This window comes from Barbatula barbatula (assembly GCF_947034865.1).
Source record: "Barbatula barbatula genome assembly, chromosome: 20".
In the NCBI taxonomy this organism is placed as follows: domain Eukaryota; kingdom Metazoa; phylum Chordata; class Actinopteri; order Cypriniformes; family Nemacheilidae; genus Barbatula; species Barbatula barbatula.
In genome coordinates this window covers 4,495,952-4,511,273 of record NC_136783.1, presented here as the reverse complement: position 1 = coordinate 4,511,273, position 15,322 = coordinate 4,495,952, and the positions used below count along the sequence as shown (strand labels likewise).

General features: G+C 39.0%; 1 protein-coding gene across 1 annotated transcript; it reads right to left on the bottom strand.

Annotated features, from left to right (window-relative positions):
- Nucleotides 1–7,430: 7,430 nt before the first annotated feature.
- LOC306909615 (bactericidal permeability-increasing protein-like) lies at nt 7,431–14,961 on the bottom strand. The gene is made up of 16 exons (XM_079483532.1): nt 14,777–14,961; nt 13,490–13,607; nt 13,167–13,281; nt 11,707–11,838; nt 11,417–11,572; nt 10,119–10,182; nt 9,961–10,021; nt 9,787–9,878; nt 9,497–9,673; nt 9,236–9,295; nt 8,995–9,162; nt 8,802–8,869; nt 8,665–8,707; nt 8,527–8,590; nt 8,370–8,446; nt 7,431–8,226 (listed from the first exon to the last, which is right to left on the bottom strand). Exons 1-16 carry the CDS (start codon nt 14,822–14,824, stop codon nt 8,185–8,187), a joined length of 1,485 nt encoding a protein of 494 aa, XP_079339658.1. The 5' UTR covers nt 14,825–14,961; the 3' UTR covers nt 7,431–8,184.
- Nucleotides 14,962–15,322: the final 361 nt, after the last annotated feature.

Sequence of the window (15,322 nt, the reverse complement as noted above, 5' to 3'; positions counted from 1 at the left end):
GAGGAATTTTTCTCAGCATGAAGATTAAAAGTATATGATCGTCAGCCGCATACACAGATGACCCTTCTGGCTGCCATGGATGTAACGTGTGATGACATCACAGCTGATGCCTGCAGAGGCTGGATTAGACACTCTGAAAGATGATTTTCACGCTGTATCGCAAGAGAAGATATTTGTTGTGATGTGGATGAGAATCCGTTGCCCAAAAGACAGGAACGTCAGGAGGTGTAGGAAGACTGCACTGTAATTCCACTGCACTGCATGTACAGTTTTCCCTAAGGAGATTGTCTTATGTTCAGATTTCTAAATTTGTTTGTGCTATGCAGTGCTGTCTTTTCCTGTCTGCATCACAATGACACTGTCTGTCAATAAATTATTGTACAAACAGTAAAAGCGTTAACGTGACTCATGTGCCGTCTCTTGCAATCAAACAATCAAAACCAGAAATGCACTTACTGTTTTGCAAATGACAAGGATGATTCGAGAAATGCTCCACTCATCACTCTCAGGTCACTCCGTTGCACACGTCTGATCACTTCTTTGTCACCCCCGACCTCACCGCTCCAGACAACGCAGATGTCTTACCGCTGGTCACTTTCCGGCGCTACCTACGGTCCCTCCCTCCTGCTTTTCCTCTGCTGTCTTGTCTGCACTCCCCCCCTCTGAGGAGCTCTCTCTTTTGAATACCAACAGTGCCACAGACACTCTGTGTTCCACGCTTACATCCTGCTTGGACAACATATGCCCTCTTACATCTGGACCAGCCCGTGCATCCCTGTCTGCCCCCTGGTTATCGGATGTACCACGTGAGCATGGCACCAGCCTCCGGTCAGCTGAGAGAAAATGGCACAAGTCAAAAGACCATACTGACCTCTCTCTCTCTACCAGTCTCTTCTCTCTACTTTCTCCGTTGACGTCACCTCTGCAAAAACTGATTATAACCACTCGAAGATCAGCAACTCTCCTGACTCTCGCACACTCTTAAAAACCTTCTCTGCTCTCCTCTGTCCGCCTGCTCCCACACCTTCATCGGAGTTAACGGCTGATGATTTTGCATCGTTCTTCGTAAAGAAAACTACCGCCATCAACAGCCAATTTTCTACACCACCATCACCCGCCTTTTCTCCTATGTCTGAAGATGATGTTTCCAAGGTCATTGGTTCCAACCACCCTACCACCTGCCCACTGGATCCCATCCCCACCCATCTCCTCCATGCCATCTCTCCAGCAGTTGTGCCTGGTCTGACCCGCATCATCAACTCTTTGCTCACCACTGGGACATTTCCCACTGCTTTCAAAGAGGCCTGCATCACACCGCTACTGAAGAAACTCACTCTCAACCTTATACTGCTAGAACACTACAGGCCGGTGCAGTGTGTGAAAATGCATATCTTCCGTAAAAATGTAGATGACTGATTTTAACCTCTTATTATTTTCTGTCTTCTTAAAAAAATATTTTTTTACTTACCTCACTATTGTTAGCTTTGTATACTGTGCTAGGCTTTAATGGACTGGATTTAATTAACTTATGCATTTTGTTGCCTATATTGTTATAATTGCTTCCAATGTTACCTCGTCTGTAAGTCGCTTTGGATAAAAACGTCTGCTAAATGACTAAATGTAAATTTTATGAAATGTGTAATGTCGTGTGTAATGTGTAGTGTGTGGCCTTGAAATTTTAGCATGTCTACGTAATCATGAATAAATGCTTCTTGAGACACACAGTGTTGCTTCTTTGCATGCATCAAATGAATTGTTTCTGGCTATATGCATCCGTGCATTAGTTTGAGAGGGGTGGAAATGGGACACTTGGGTGAAACAAAACTGCCCCAAAAGTACCCCCCCCCCACTTTAAATACAGTTTTTTCTAAGTCAATTTGGTACATTTCTCAGATCCGATTTGAAATTCTCAAAACTTCTTGTTCAATCATTACATCCTTGTGTCACGTGTGCACATCAAACAAGCATTTTCTCATTTCTTTGAACAAGTTGCAAATGCTTTGGTACATCCATGCAAATGATTATGACAAAATTCTGTGCAGATTCCTACATTATCAATTGCTTATGTCATGTTGATCAAAATGCATTATAATGGGTCTCTGTAGAATAGTATAATCCCCACGACATTTAAGCACTAGTTTTACAATATACAGTAAGTATACTTTAAGTAAACAGTGGCATTTTATTTTACTCAATTTAGTGTTTTGCATTGCTATATTCTTTCCACATAGGACTGCAAGACAACTTCAATGTGTTGCAGACGGCCCCTTTTCACACCTAAACAGTCTTTTGACACTCTCTACAGGGATCTCATCCCTGAACAAGAGAGGGGGCAGATTGGAGATGACCTGCCAAAGTACGTGTTAGTTTGGGACAATGTCAGTTTCCATCGCTCCAACATCATCAGGCAATGGTTTGCGGCCCACAACAGGATGCTGGTGGAGTTCCTCTCACCCTACTCAACCACGTTGAGGAATTCTTCTCAGCATGAAGATTAAAAGTATATGATCGCCAGCCGCATACACAGATGACCCTTCTGGCTGCCATGGATGTAACGTGTGATGACATCACAGCTGATGCCTGCAGAGGCTGGATTAGACACTCTGAAAGATGATTTTCACGCTGTATCGCAAGAGAAGATATTTGTTGTGATGTGGATGAGAATCCGAGAATCCGTAAAAGACAGGAACGTCAGGAGGTGTAGGAAGACTGCACTGTAATTCCACTGCACTGCATGTACAGTTTTCCCTAAGGAGATTGTCTTATGTTCAGATTTCTACATTTGTTTGTGCTATGCAGTGCTGTCTTTTCCTGTCTGCATCACAATGACACTCTCTGTCAATAAATTATTCTACAAACAGTAAAAGCGTTAACGTGAATCATGTGCCGTCTCTTGCAATCAAAACCAGAAATGCACTTACTGTTTTGCAAATGACAAGGATGATTCGAGAAATGCTCCACTCATCACTCTCAGGTCACTCCGCTGCACACGTCTGATCACTTCTTTGTCACCCCCGACCTCACCGCTCCAGACAACGCAGATGTCTTACCGCTGGTCACTTTCCGGCGCTACCTACGGTCCCTCCCTCCTGCTTTTCCTCTGCTGTCTTGTTTGCTCTCCCCCCCGGTTATCGGATGTACCACGTGAGCATCGCACCAGCCTCCGGTCAGATGAGAGAAAATGGCACAAGTCAAAAGACCATACTGACCTCTCTCTCTACCAGTCTCTTCTCTCTACTTTCTCCGTTGACGTCACCTCTGCAAAAACTGATTATAACCACTCGAAGATCAGCAACTCTCCTGACTCTCGCACACTCTTAAAAACTTTCTCTGCTCTCCTATGTCCGCCTGCTCCCACACCTTCATCGGAGTTAACGGCTGATGATTTTGCATCGTTCTTCGTAAAGAAAACTACCGCCATCAACAGCCAATTTTCTACACCACCATCACCTGCATTTTCCAGTCTGTCTGAAGCTGATGTTTCCAAGGTCATTGGTTCCAACCACCCTACCACCTGCCCACTGGATCCCATCCCCACCCATCTCCTCCACGCCATCTCTCCAGCAGTTGTGCCTGTTCTGACCCACATCATCAACTCTTTGCTCACCACTGGGACATTTCCCACTGCTTTCAAAGAGGCCTGCATCACACCGCTACTGAAGAAACCCACTCTCAACCTTACACTGCTAGAACACTACAGGCCGGTGTAGTGTGTGAAAACGCATATCTTCCGTCAAAATGTAGATGACTGATTTTAACCTCTAATTCTTTTCTGTCTTCTTAAAAAAATATATTTTTACTTACCTCACTATTCTTAGCTTTGTATACTGTGCTAGGCTTTAATGGACTGGATTTGATGCACTTATGCATTTTGTTTCCTATGTTGTTATAATTGCTTCCAATGTTTCCTCTTCTGTAAGTCGCTTTGGATAAAAGCTTCTGCTAAATGACTAAATGTAAATTTAATGAAATGTGTAATGTCATGTGTAATGTGTAGTGTGTGTGTGTGGCTTTGAAATTTTAGCATGTCTACGTAATCATGAAAAAATGCTTCTTGAGACACACAGTGTTGCATATTTGCATGCATCAAACGAATTGTTTCTGGCTACATGCATCCATGCATCAGTTTGAGAGATTAGACACTCTGAAAGATGATTTTCACGCTGTATCGCAAGAGAAGATGTTCGTTGTGATGTGGACCTCTTGATCAGCAGTCAAATGCTCTACCACTGAGCTATACCCCCTCGTTCAAACACTTTTAAACCATCAAAAAGTATTATATTCCAACACGTAGAAACATGCAAATAGAACAAACGTATGCTGTAAAGTGCTGATGTTTTCTGTCTACCAACTTGTATTAGATCAGCAGTTTGTGGTAAGAACATATCTTGAAAAAACGAAACGTATTGTATCATGAGTGCCCTAACCTTCTTTTGTTTGTGCAGTGCCTCACACTTCAAAGTCCCCTGGTAATTTTGGCTTGTTGGAGTAGGGGTATGTTTCTATATACCAGCTTACACAAGGGTAAGCAGTGTGTGATCCTATTATTAGTGCTTTTCAGTGCACTGGTTATACAGATGATTGAATTCAAAGCTCTTACCACTATACCTTCGAAGCCACAGGTATCTTTCGCATTGCTGACTCGGACCTTCCCCTACAACCAAGTGTATGACAAACATCGGGACCCACAAAGAACTCGGATAGCTGGATTCAAATTCCAGAGTGCTCACCATTACACCATGGAACCCACGAGAGAAGAAAGTGGCTACAATAAGAAAAAGTTCTTTGTATACCCGCAAGGATTGAGCGGATTGCGGTTTGGCAACTGTGTTGATGAACTGGTGCGAAAACATACTTATTGTCCAACGTGAAACATGACCTCCTTGTCTTTGCTCGGTGGCCGAGTCTGCAGAATTGCCAAAAATCCGAGGCTCGTTGGTCTAGGGGTATGATTTTCGCTTAGGGTGCGAGAGGTCCTGGGTTCAAATCCCAGACGAGCCCTGCCTTCCGATGACATAGCTCTGATGACAAATATTGCACCATCTCGTTCTGAAGTTTGGAAAGGCTGTCACATTCATGGTTCACCCACTCTGGGCCCTTTTCAATTCAAGTGAAAGCCTTTTGTCCAGTTCCTGTACGTATGCTTTTGTCTGTACCTGCTTGTCTTTCCCCCAAACTGCAGTTTGGTCTAGAGCCGTTGGTCAAGGGGTCTGTGTTTAATTAAAGTGTACGTATATCGATCCTATTATTTGTGCTTTTCAGTGCACTGGTTGAATTCAATGCGCTTCCCACTACGGAGGACGTTTGTAACGGTTCGTCCGGACCCGAGGTGTGTGACTCTTTCCGGAGGACGTCGGTAGCGGGTTGAGTGGCTAACGCAATATTTTCCAGCCACGAGATGAGCGTCACGGAAAGCGAGCTGCAACACGAAGGCTGAGTGGCTTTGAGATTGAAACGGTGTGATCTACAGCAACGGTAAACTCATTTGTTTATTTTGCTCGGAGGAGCAAAGCAGTCATTTGTTTTGGGCTACCACGATCCCAAGCTTCGGTTCAGGCCTGCAACATTGACTTTGTGGTATAATTTTGTTGTTATATAATTAAGGGTTTTTGCGTCATTGTCATAACTGTTGTTAATTAAATGTGATTTCTGTGATTTTCTGTTGTATTATTCTTTTCTGTATATTAGATCTTTTTGCGTGAACATAGTAATTTTCCTGCATCCAACAGCTACATTTTGTATAAAGGATTGAGATTCTCCTTAATCAATAATATTTAGAACTCAGGTTAGCTCACCCTTGGAGAATATCTGGAGGGGCGATACATAGGAAACAGCAGACAATTGTACATAATAATTTGCATGCACGTACCAAAGCATTTGCAACTTGTTCAAAGAAATGAGAAAATGCTTTTTTGATGTGCACAAGTGAAACAATGATGTGAGGATTGAACAGGTAGTTTTGAGAATATCAATTCTGATCTAAGAAATGTACCAAAGCGAAACTGTATTTAAATGGGTTTGAGGTACTTTTGGGGCAGTTTTGTGATACTTTACAGTCCCATTTCCACCCCTCTCAAACTAATGCATGGATGCATATAGCAGGAAAACAATTTGTTTGATGCATGAGCAGAAGCAACATTGTATGTCTCAAGAAGCATTTATTCATGATTACATAGACATGCTAAAATTTGAAGGCCACACACACACTACATATTACACATGATAGCTGCAAATAAACCTCAGTTTTACAAATGCGGTAGAACAATAACTTCAACTACTTAAGACTCGTTTCTCTATATTCTGCCTGAATTATCTTACAGTTTTTCTCAATCGATTCTATGTTCTAATCAAGTTATGTTCCCGCCCCTCCTGTTTTGGTGTGAAAAGAGGCCATCTGCCACCCCGTAAAGTTGTCTTGCAGTCCTATGTGGAAAAAATATAGTAATGCAAAACACTAAATTGAGTAAAATAAAATGTCACTGTTTACGTAAAGTATACTTACTGTATATTGTAAAACTAATGCCTAGATGTCGTGGGGGATGAGACTATTCCAAAGAGACCCATTATAATACATTTTGAACAACATGACATTATGAATTGTACATAATCATTTGCATGGATGTACCAAAGCATTTGCACATTCTTCAAATAAATTAGAAGCTGCTTTTTTGATGTGCACAAGTGACACAAGGATGTAAGGATTGAATAGGTAGTTTTGAGAAATTCAATTCTGATCTGAGAAATGTACCAAAGCGACTTATTTAAAGACTGTATTTAAAGTGGGTTGAGGTACTTTTGGGGCAGTTTTGTTTCACCTAACAGCCCCATTTCCACCCCTCTCAAATTAATGCATGGATGCATATAGCCAGAAACAATTGGTTTGATGCAGGCACAGAAGCAACACAGTATGTCTCAAGAAGCATGTATTTAGAATTACATAGACATTCTTAAATTTCAAGGCCACACACAGACTACATATTACACATGACATGACACACAATGTCAGACACTGTAATATTCTCTGGCCCCCTCCCTGCTTACCGTGGTGATGAGATACATAGCAGATTATCATCACTAAATGGCTGGTTGTCTGAGTGGTGCCTGCAAAATAATATAGTTTTTATAAATAACTGAAAGAGTTTTGAGGGCAGACCTGGCCTCTTGAAAAGTGATGGTCTCCACCCTTTTCTTCTGTCTAGAAACATGGCACATAGTCTTAATGCTGAAACTTGACTCACTGGGGCCCTGGTCAGGAAGCAGATAGAATGGCATATCCAACGGTCTGCTTGCCGTCTCACGTCGCAGAATACACAAAATGCACAACATGCAAATGCCAAATGTAGGCCTTCTAATCGTGTGAAACTATGTCTTCATTTATTTCTTTTATTCATCAGTTGCAATGGTTTACAAACAAGAAAAATGTCCAAACCCACAATGCAAAATGTAACCTTTATTGTTTTGATCTAAAAGTATGCATTTCAACAGGTTGTTTGTTATGAACTTCATATACAGTACTTATTCATTAATTTATTAATGTCATTCATTTTTGCGTTGGTCTACTGTGAAACATTTAGCAAAACAGCTCATTCCCTCGCTTTCATCAGCAGACGCTTTGAGTAATGAACCTTTTGCCGAATCATTTTTTTTAAAGCTTTGGTGGTTCAAAAACCTTTACGTCGCCATCACTACAAAATGTATCCAAAATCAATCCACGTAAAAGAAAACATTGATAATGATAAAACAATAATCTCGTCTTTTTAGCAAACTTTGGTAAAGGTGTGGTTTTTATTTGAATTGCCACTTTGGCCATTGAGAAAGAGAATGTGTGTTAAAGAAATGTTAAAATATTATAAAGCTATACAAGTAACCAGAGAATGAAAGTTGCCTTCAAACATAGTCAAAGAGCGCAATCAGAGCAAGTTGTTTTTCAAATAAAAAAAGTGATCAATCATTATACAGCCCTAGAAATTCATTCACAACATACAGAAAAAGAATAAATCCAGTTTTTGTAGGGGAAGTTCCTCAAAACCTCATTTACAGCATGAACGTCAAATAAAAAGATAAATCGACATCAAACAAGAATTCTATCAATTTTCTAGAAAGCACATATTATATAATCGAACATATTTTCTTCAATGAGGACCATACCTTCCTTAATAAATTCTTGACCACATCAGGTGAGGTCTATTCTGTAAACTGAACATCTGTTCCAACCAACAAATAGTCCTGTGCAGAAAAATTCATTTTAAATAAACTTTAAATAAAAAATAAATTAATAATTGTTTCATCAAAATTTTAAATGTAATTTACAGGACATTATAACATACTGTACATAACATACCACACGTTGCTCATAAATGTGGGCTTACTTTCAAAACCTGAAGCTGAGTCTCCACAAGGCGCATCTTTCCAATAGCGGGAAGTGGATAACCTTTTTTTAAACATGCTGAGAGAGCACAAGTTCATCAAAAAATATCACCTTCATGTTGTAAAAACTGAATTGTAAGAAATAAGCAATAAACGTACCATTAACCTTGGGCATCACAGCAACTTTCAGGACCATTGTGAAGGTATTCTCTAGAGATGTGACCTATCGATTAAAACTATTATTACACCGTGCAAGTGAATTTTGAAACACAATTTGTATACTTCCTTTCTTCTTACCTGAAAAGGTCCCACATAGCTTTTTGATACGCTCATATCAATTCTATTTAAAAGAATGAAACAGTTTGCTTCAATATTGTAGGCTTTATACATCACGTAACATATACACAATCAGTCATCAATACGTAACAACTTACTTGTTAAGGGACAAGTATCCTGCCAGTTTGAGCTCAGTCACATATACACGAGCACTGATGCTGCCGTTCTGTTGGTAAAGAATGTGTGATTGTTAGTGCCCTGCTTTACCAACTGAGCAGAAACCAAGCCAAAATCATGGTTTCAATGCATAGTCCATAAAAATGAATCAACTGCCCATTTTCAGTGACTCACCAGATTGAGATCAAACAGTGGGGACAGCGTGCCGTTGGGCTGGATGGCATAAGCTGTCAGTAAACCGCTGATCTGAACTGTCGTGTTGTTGGGTTGAAATGTAATGATGGGCTGCTTCACTGTCTTAACCAGCAGCTTCATCATCAGACCAGGATACATTTTAGCAATCTACGAGAAAATTTGAGTTTTTTTTTAGCTTTGAATGTAATGATTGGACATGACCTTTTATTATTTTTCATACCTGAGGAATGAACGTTCCAAATGTCTTGGTATTCAGTCGAATTGGAGAACCAGAAGGAATCTGCAAAAGAAATAAAAGAAAAAAGTTCTGTTTATTTATGAACGAATGCATTTGTTTATTTTCTTATCCTATGTTTAGCTTTCATCCGCATAGTGTTTTCTATCTTTGATTATTTTGCTGGAGTTTATTATAGTGCTCCTTGAGTTTATAGAAATGTATAAACATTGTATAAAGACCATTAAGAGATGGATATAAACTCACCATGTCATCAGTGATATTGAGCCTGAGGGCACCAGCACTGTGGTAAACAAAACCTGCTGAGTTGAGGGTGAAGGCGGATACTCCGATGTAGAGCATATTAGAGTTCTGGGAAGGTAGTGAGAAAGGTGCTGGGGAGAAGGGGGGTTCTTTGTGTTGTCTGATGTTGTAAAATTCACCCTTTACATTTGGAAAAACAATGGAATTCAGCTGTTAACCTGATATTTTCTTTAGGAATTTGGCATGTGATTTGTTATGAGTAATGTTGCTTGTGTAATGATGTTTTAAGATACCTTTAAACCCATGTCAATAGAGGCATTAGAGATGACAGGGGAGCCCACCATAGAGTATTCAATCTCAGCATACTTGTCTACTTTGGCTTCAACTGAAGGGTCAGTTTTTAAAACATTATATTTGGATGTTTTATTAATTGTTAAGAATTATTTAATGAAAATATATTAAAGCACCATTTAATGTTTTCAGGTAGGGGTTAACTTCAGCAATTGACTCAGCCACCAGGGGGCAGATCTGAAACAGCGGAGAGTTTATTTTAAAACACTTTTTTTTCTTGTTGGGTTTCAGTTCCTGTACAACAGTGGACAGTCACATAGTCTAAACCTCTCACCTGTTTCTGCAGGGCACTGCGTAGAGCTTTATTAATGTAGGAGCTAAAGAGGTTATATAACCAGCTGTGAAATAGTGGGAAAAGAAATTCCTGCATTAACAATTGTTAAAAATAGTTGAAAATTATTTAACACTGGTTTGCAGTTGTTTAGGATTTGCTGCAATAAGAATTGCTTGTTTTTTCTATAAATAAACGAAAACGAATCTATCTAATCATTTTGAGAAGAAAGTAAGAATGAGTCTTATCCATCTATTATAAAGGTATCAACTATTAAACTATTCTACTGTTGTGTTGTATCTAGCAATTCAATTTTAACTGTGTCCATGTTTTCCAATATCATATTCCCTGCATTAGGCTAAAGAGTAGAACTATTCTATATCGTAACGTTGTTTTTTTTGTTTTTTTTTGGTTTATGTTGTCTTGTCTCATATTTTGTACTTCTTGTGGTCATTTTAGTTCCTTCATGTGTCTTGTTCTGATTGGTTTATGGTCTTGTTTAGTCATTAGTCTTGTTTGTAGCCCTCATGTTTCCATTGTCTCTTGTCTGGCTTTGTTTATTGTAATCACTGTTGGTAAGCTTTTGTTTTATGTTTATGGCTTTGTTTAGTTCATGTTTTCATGTTAGTTCAGGTTTTTGCTTACGTTGGTTTTTTGTTCCTGTTTTCTGAGTTAATAAACACTGCATTTGGGTCCTTTTAAACTTGCCTTCAGAGGACTATCATTACATATATAAACATTTATTTCAATGCATTTTAATTGCAGCAATGATTAAAAATGTCAAAAGTTTTTGCAAGTACATTTTGTGTTATTTTCAGAAAACAGACCTTTCTACGCAACGTCAATCCAACGTGTGGTCCAACAGTATAGCATACTTTCAATCCAAGTAAACTAAGCCAATAGGCACATTGTTAATGTTTACACACATCAGGGTTTGTAAACCTATATTCAGCTAAAAGTATTTTATATCTGTTAAATCAAACATACCCATTTTAGATTAAACACAAAAACACCTTGAGTAACGCAAAAACCATTGTTTAATTATTTCGGACTTTCTGTTTTAGCTTATTGCAGGAAAAGGCATGCACCTGACACTAACTTCCTTTTTCATGGTGTCGGGAACTGGAAATCTTCCTCTTTTTGTATGGTGTACTAGCTATTATTTGGAACAACTCATTTTGTAATCTGCAAATAATTTGATAAGCTATCCCTTAATAACATCCCCCCATAATATGATAAATAAGTATTTATCTTCTGAAATCTTCACTGGTCATTTTATGATGTAGGTTGCACAGAGTTACCTGGCCCCGCCATGAAATTTGACTTTGACACTCCCCACGTCTGCAGTGCAGCTGGTCATGCTGACGGATGGACGGCCAGTTTCATCACTTGTGACTGCTATAGTGGTGCTAATGGTCAGCGCGCTCACAGCCAGATCAAATGATCCGCTGTCTTTTCTGTTTGGTCATAAAGAGATATTCTTTATTTCAAAGGCCTTGTTCCCTTTGTTATCTATACAAGAGTGGATCTAAGAATGAGGGTGTACATTAAATAAACTTGTGTCATTTATGAATGTAAACACCGTACTTACATAATCCTGAGGTATTTGACTCTCCAGTTGCCATGCAGGTTAATGAAGGCATTGTCAATTGAGAGACTAACTCCAGTTCCAGGAACTAAACCCAGTGCTGATGTTGGCAGTCCCAGGTTCACAATCTGCATCCTGTCAATAGTACAAATATAAGCAAATCACATTGTTTTTTGTATGACAATCATTTATTGAGTATAAAGTATATACATTTGCCATAATATAATTAAAAGTATTACATAATATTATTATGACTAGAAATGTATTGCATGTTAGTAGGGTGATGTGATGGTCACTGTTGCGATATGTCATACACGTGCAATAATACAATAGGTGCTAACACAAAGTTACTAGTTTCAACAAAAGCCAGACCAATACATGTGGAGAGAAACAGTTAGTGTGTTTTTTAGTTGTCTGTCAGGTATTCACTGAATAGAAGGGTTTTAAGTAGTTTTTTGAAGGTTGTAAGAGATGTGGTTGACCGGATTGATTTAGGAAGAATGTTCCACCAGGACAGAGTTGTGAAGGAGAATGAACGGGAAAGCGATTTACTGTCCTTATGAGAAGGTGCCACTGGTTTGCTGAACGCAGGGTTCTTGATGGGGTGTAGGAGTGTAGTAGGGTGTGAAAGTATGCCGGCGCAGATCCAGTGTTAGTCCTGTAGGCAAACATCAGTGACTTGAATCTGATCCGGGCTTCAACCGACAGCTAGTTTAGAGAGATGAAAAGGGGTGTCACGTGAGCCCTTTTGGGCTGTTGGAAGACGAGGTGTGCTGCTACGTTTTGAACCAGCTGGAGTGATTTGATAGCCTTTGCAGGAAGACCAGCAAGGAGAGCATTGCAGTAGTCCAACCTTGAGATTACCAGGGCCTGGAGATGTGCCGCATGCCCAGTGAGGTAGGGTCTAACCTTTCGAATGTTGAATAAGGCATATCGACAGGATCACATTGTCTTTGCAATGTGATCATTGAAGGACAGCTGAAAATGACTCTGAGGTTCCTGGCTGATTTGGAAGGAGCCAAGGAGGCTGTTAATTTGTTGCAAAAGTAGATTGTTGGGTATAATAACATATGAAATGAAAAACAAAAATATACTGTTTAAAAATGAATGGGCACCTGAATAAATAGCATAATAAAGAATAAAAATAATAATAATTAATAGAGGAATGTTATTTTTAATTCCTTCAAATTAATCCTCTTCCCCTCTCCCTCTTTTTGACTATTTTGATATTTTACTTAAAAGATGGAGGATTAGTATTAGATATAATAACTATGTTGGTATAAGAGGTGACACAACAATATAAATCATATAATTATTGATTTTTGACTTTATTAGAACAGTTATTGTTAATATTGTGACACATCCTATACACACCAATTCCACAGAATGACCCAGAACCTCATCTGAAGAGGTTTAACTTCAACTTTTATGAACATGAATTTAGAAAGGGGAATTCACCTTACCCTGTTAAACTATACTGGACTTTTCCAATCGGATCCACGTGTTCTGTACCACTTATATCTGGCAGTTTGATGCTGCTGAGCTTCTTCTGGATCGAGGCAATTCCCATCTGTCGACCTGATGTTAAAACAAAGGCTCTTGATCTTTTCCACCATGAAAAGACTATATTTATTAGGAGAGATATATTGTAAATTCATCTGAAGCATTTTGTAAAATAGACCCTATTCAGATTGATGCCAGACCTCTGCCCTCACGATCACCTTTTGCTTGATTTCGTTTCTGCTAGGGCCAGCAATCTGTTCTAACTCATGCAGTGCACACTTACCATACTCAAGTCCTTTCGGAGTTAGTTTGACTTCCACTCCAGGGTTGATACCTGTAGTCACCGGGAGCAGGGCCAACAGAGCCCGAAGACACCAAACAAGCTTCATTTCCACTTTTGCCTATGGGAGATGCACATGTATAAAAGTAAAGGCCTCTTTTTGTGACAGGATAATAGAGTCATGTAATCTGTTTCAGTCTGAGTCAAGTGTTGCTATTTTGAAATGAGTGACACACATAAACACATGAATACCTCAGCTGCAAATCTATGCTGTCTAGCTAACAATGCATTTAAAACAATCAATATTCTGTTGTTTTTGTACAGAGAGTTTGTGTTGTAACATCTTCAATGTAGTTAAATATGATTCTTACATATATAAACAAAGGCTTTCACATCTAGAGATTTCACAACATTGCTCTATTTTATCTTGCTGTCGAAATTCTCTTAGTTCTCACATTAACTTATCATGGAAACTGATAAATGTTAGGCTAATGTTATTTTTGTAAAATATTCGAAAAATGTTCGAACCTATGTCTAGCCTTTGTTCCGTCAATGTGAAAAGAATTTGCTCTCTAAAAGCTACGAAAATGTCACTTGGGTTAAAAAGGAGCTAAATTAACTGTAGTTATATTCACCAAATGTTGCTTCGCTGAAATCAGCGTCATATACTGTAATATTTTAAAGAGTAACACTTGATAGCAACTTCAGCCTTACAATGTAACTAGAAAACATGGCAATAGCCAAGTCTTGATTTGGCATGAAGAAGATGTTTGTGCTCCAGTCAGACGAAACACATGACTATGAGCTTAAGGTTGAATTAAGGAAGGCTACAGTAGAATTAAAAGAATGCAGATGGGCGGAGCCACTTTACAGGAATATGTCATGTGACGTTTGTTTATATCCTTATGAAGAACAACTCAAAAGCTTTCATTATTTGTTTTAACTTTTTTTGCATTTTGTAAGTGGTGATTATTCATTCTAAAAAAACAAGGACATTGTCTGTTTAGTAAGGAACCGGATTGTGTCACATTAGTCAATTGTTAGGCTCAAACACTTTACAAGTTTGGCAAGTAAATACATAATCATGAACAACTACATCATTTCTCTAAGCAAGGGCACAGTATTTATACATGAATGCAATGTAATTAATACAGAAAAACACAAATAGTTAAGATCTGGTCAGATCAGAAAACACATTTCATATGAAAACAAAACCGAACAGGCAGTAAAATGCGGGTGTGTTGTTGAGATTTTTTGATGTTGATATGTTTGTGCGTGCATGCATTTTACCTCAGACTGCTGTGAAGTTGTGTATAGTGTCTTCCTCTTAAAGTGCATGAAGCTGCTCTCGGCTCTCGGCTCTCGGCTCTCTGCAACAGGACTGATTGAAAGGGGAAGAGAAACTCTGGTTCACAGAAGCAGGAAAGGGCTGCTCTGAAATTCACTTTTACTGCTGCGTGATCTGCCCATAGTGCATCTGATAAGACCGAGAGGCATTGACATGACCATTTTGGAACAGTGATGTGTTTACTTTGCATTCATGCTTTTTCAATTTCCCTAATGAATATCCATGTGTCAAGCAACAATGGAGTCATTGAAAGGTGGTGAATGAAAAATAAGCAAAGTGCTTTACTTCAGAAAGTTTCAATTGGATGGTGGAAACAGAGTTCACTAAAATTGCCATGTACACCCAAAACAAATGTTTGGATATTTCAACCCAGCGTTGGGTCAAAAATGGACAAACCCATCTGTTGGGTTATTAATTATAATACCCATTGTTGAGTGAAACATAAAAATTATCCGGGTTATCTCTACAGTTAGTTAGAAATAACTGTA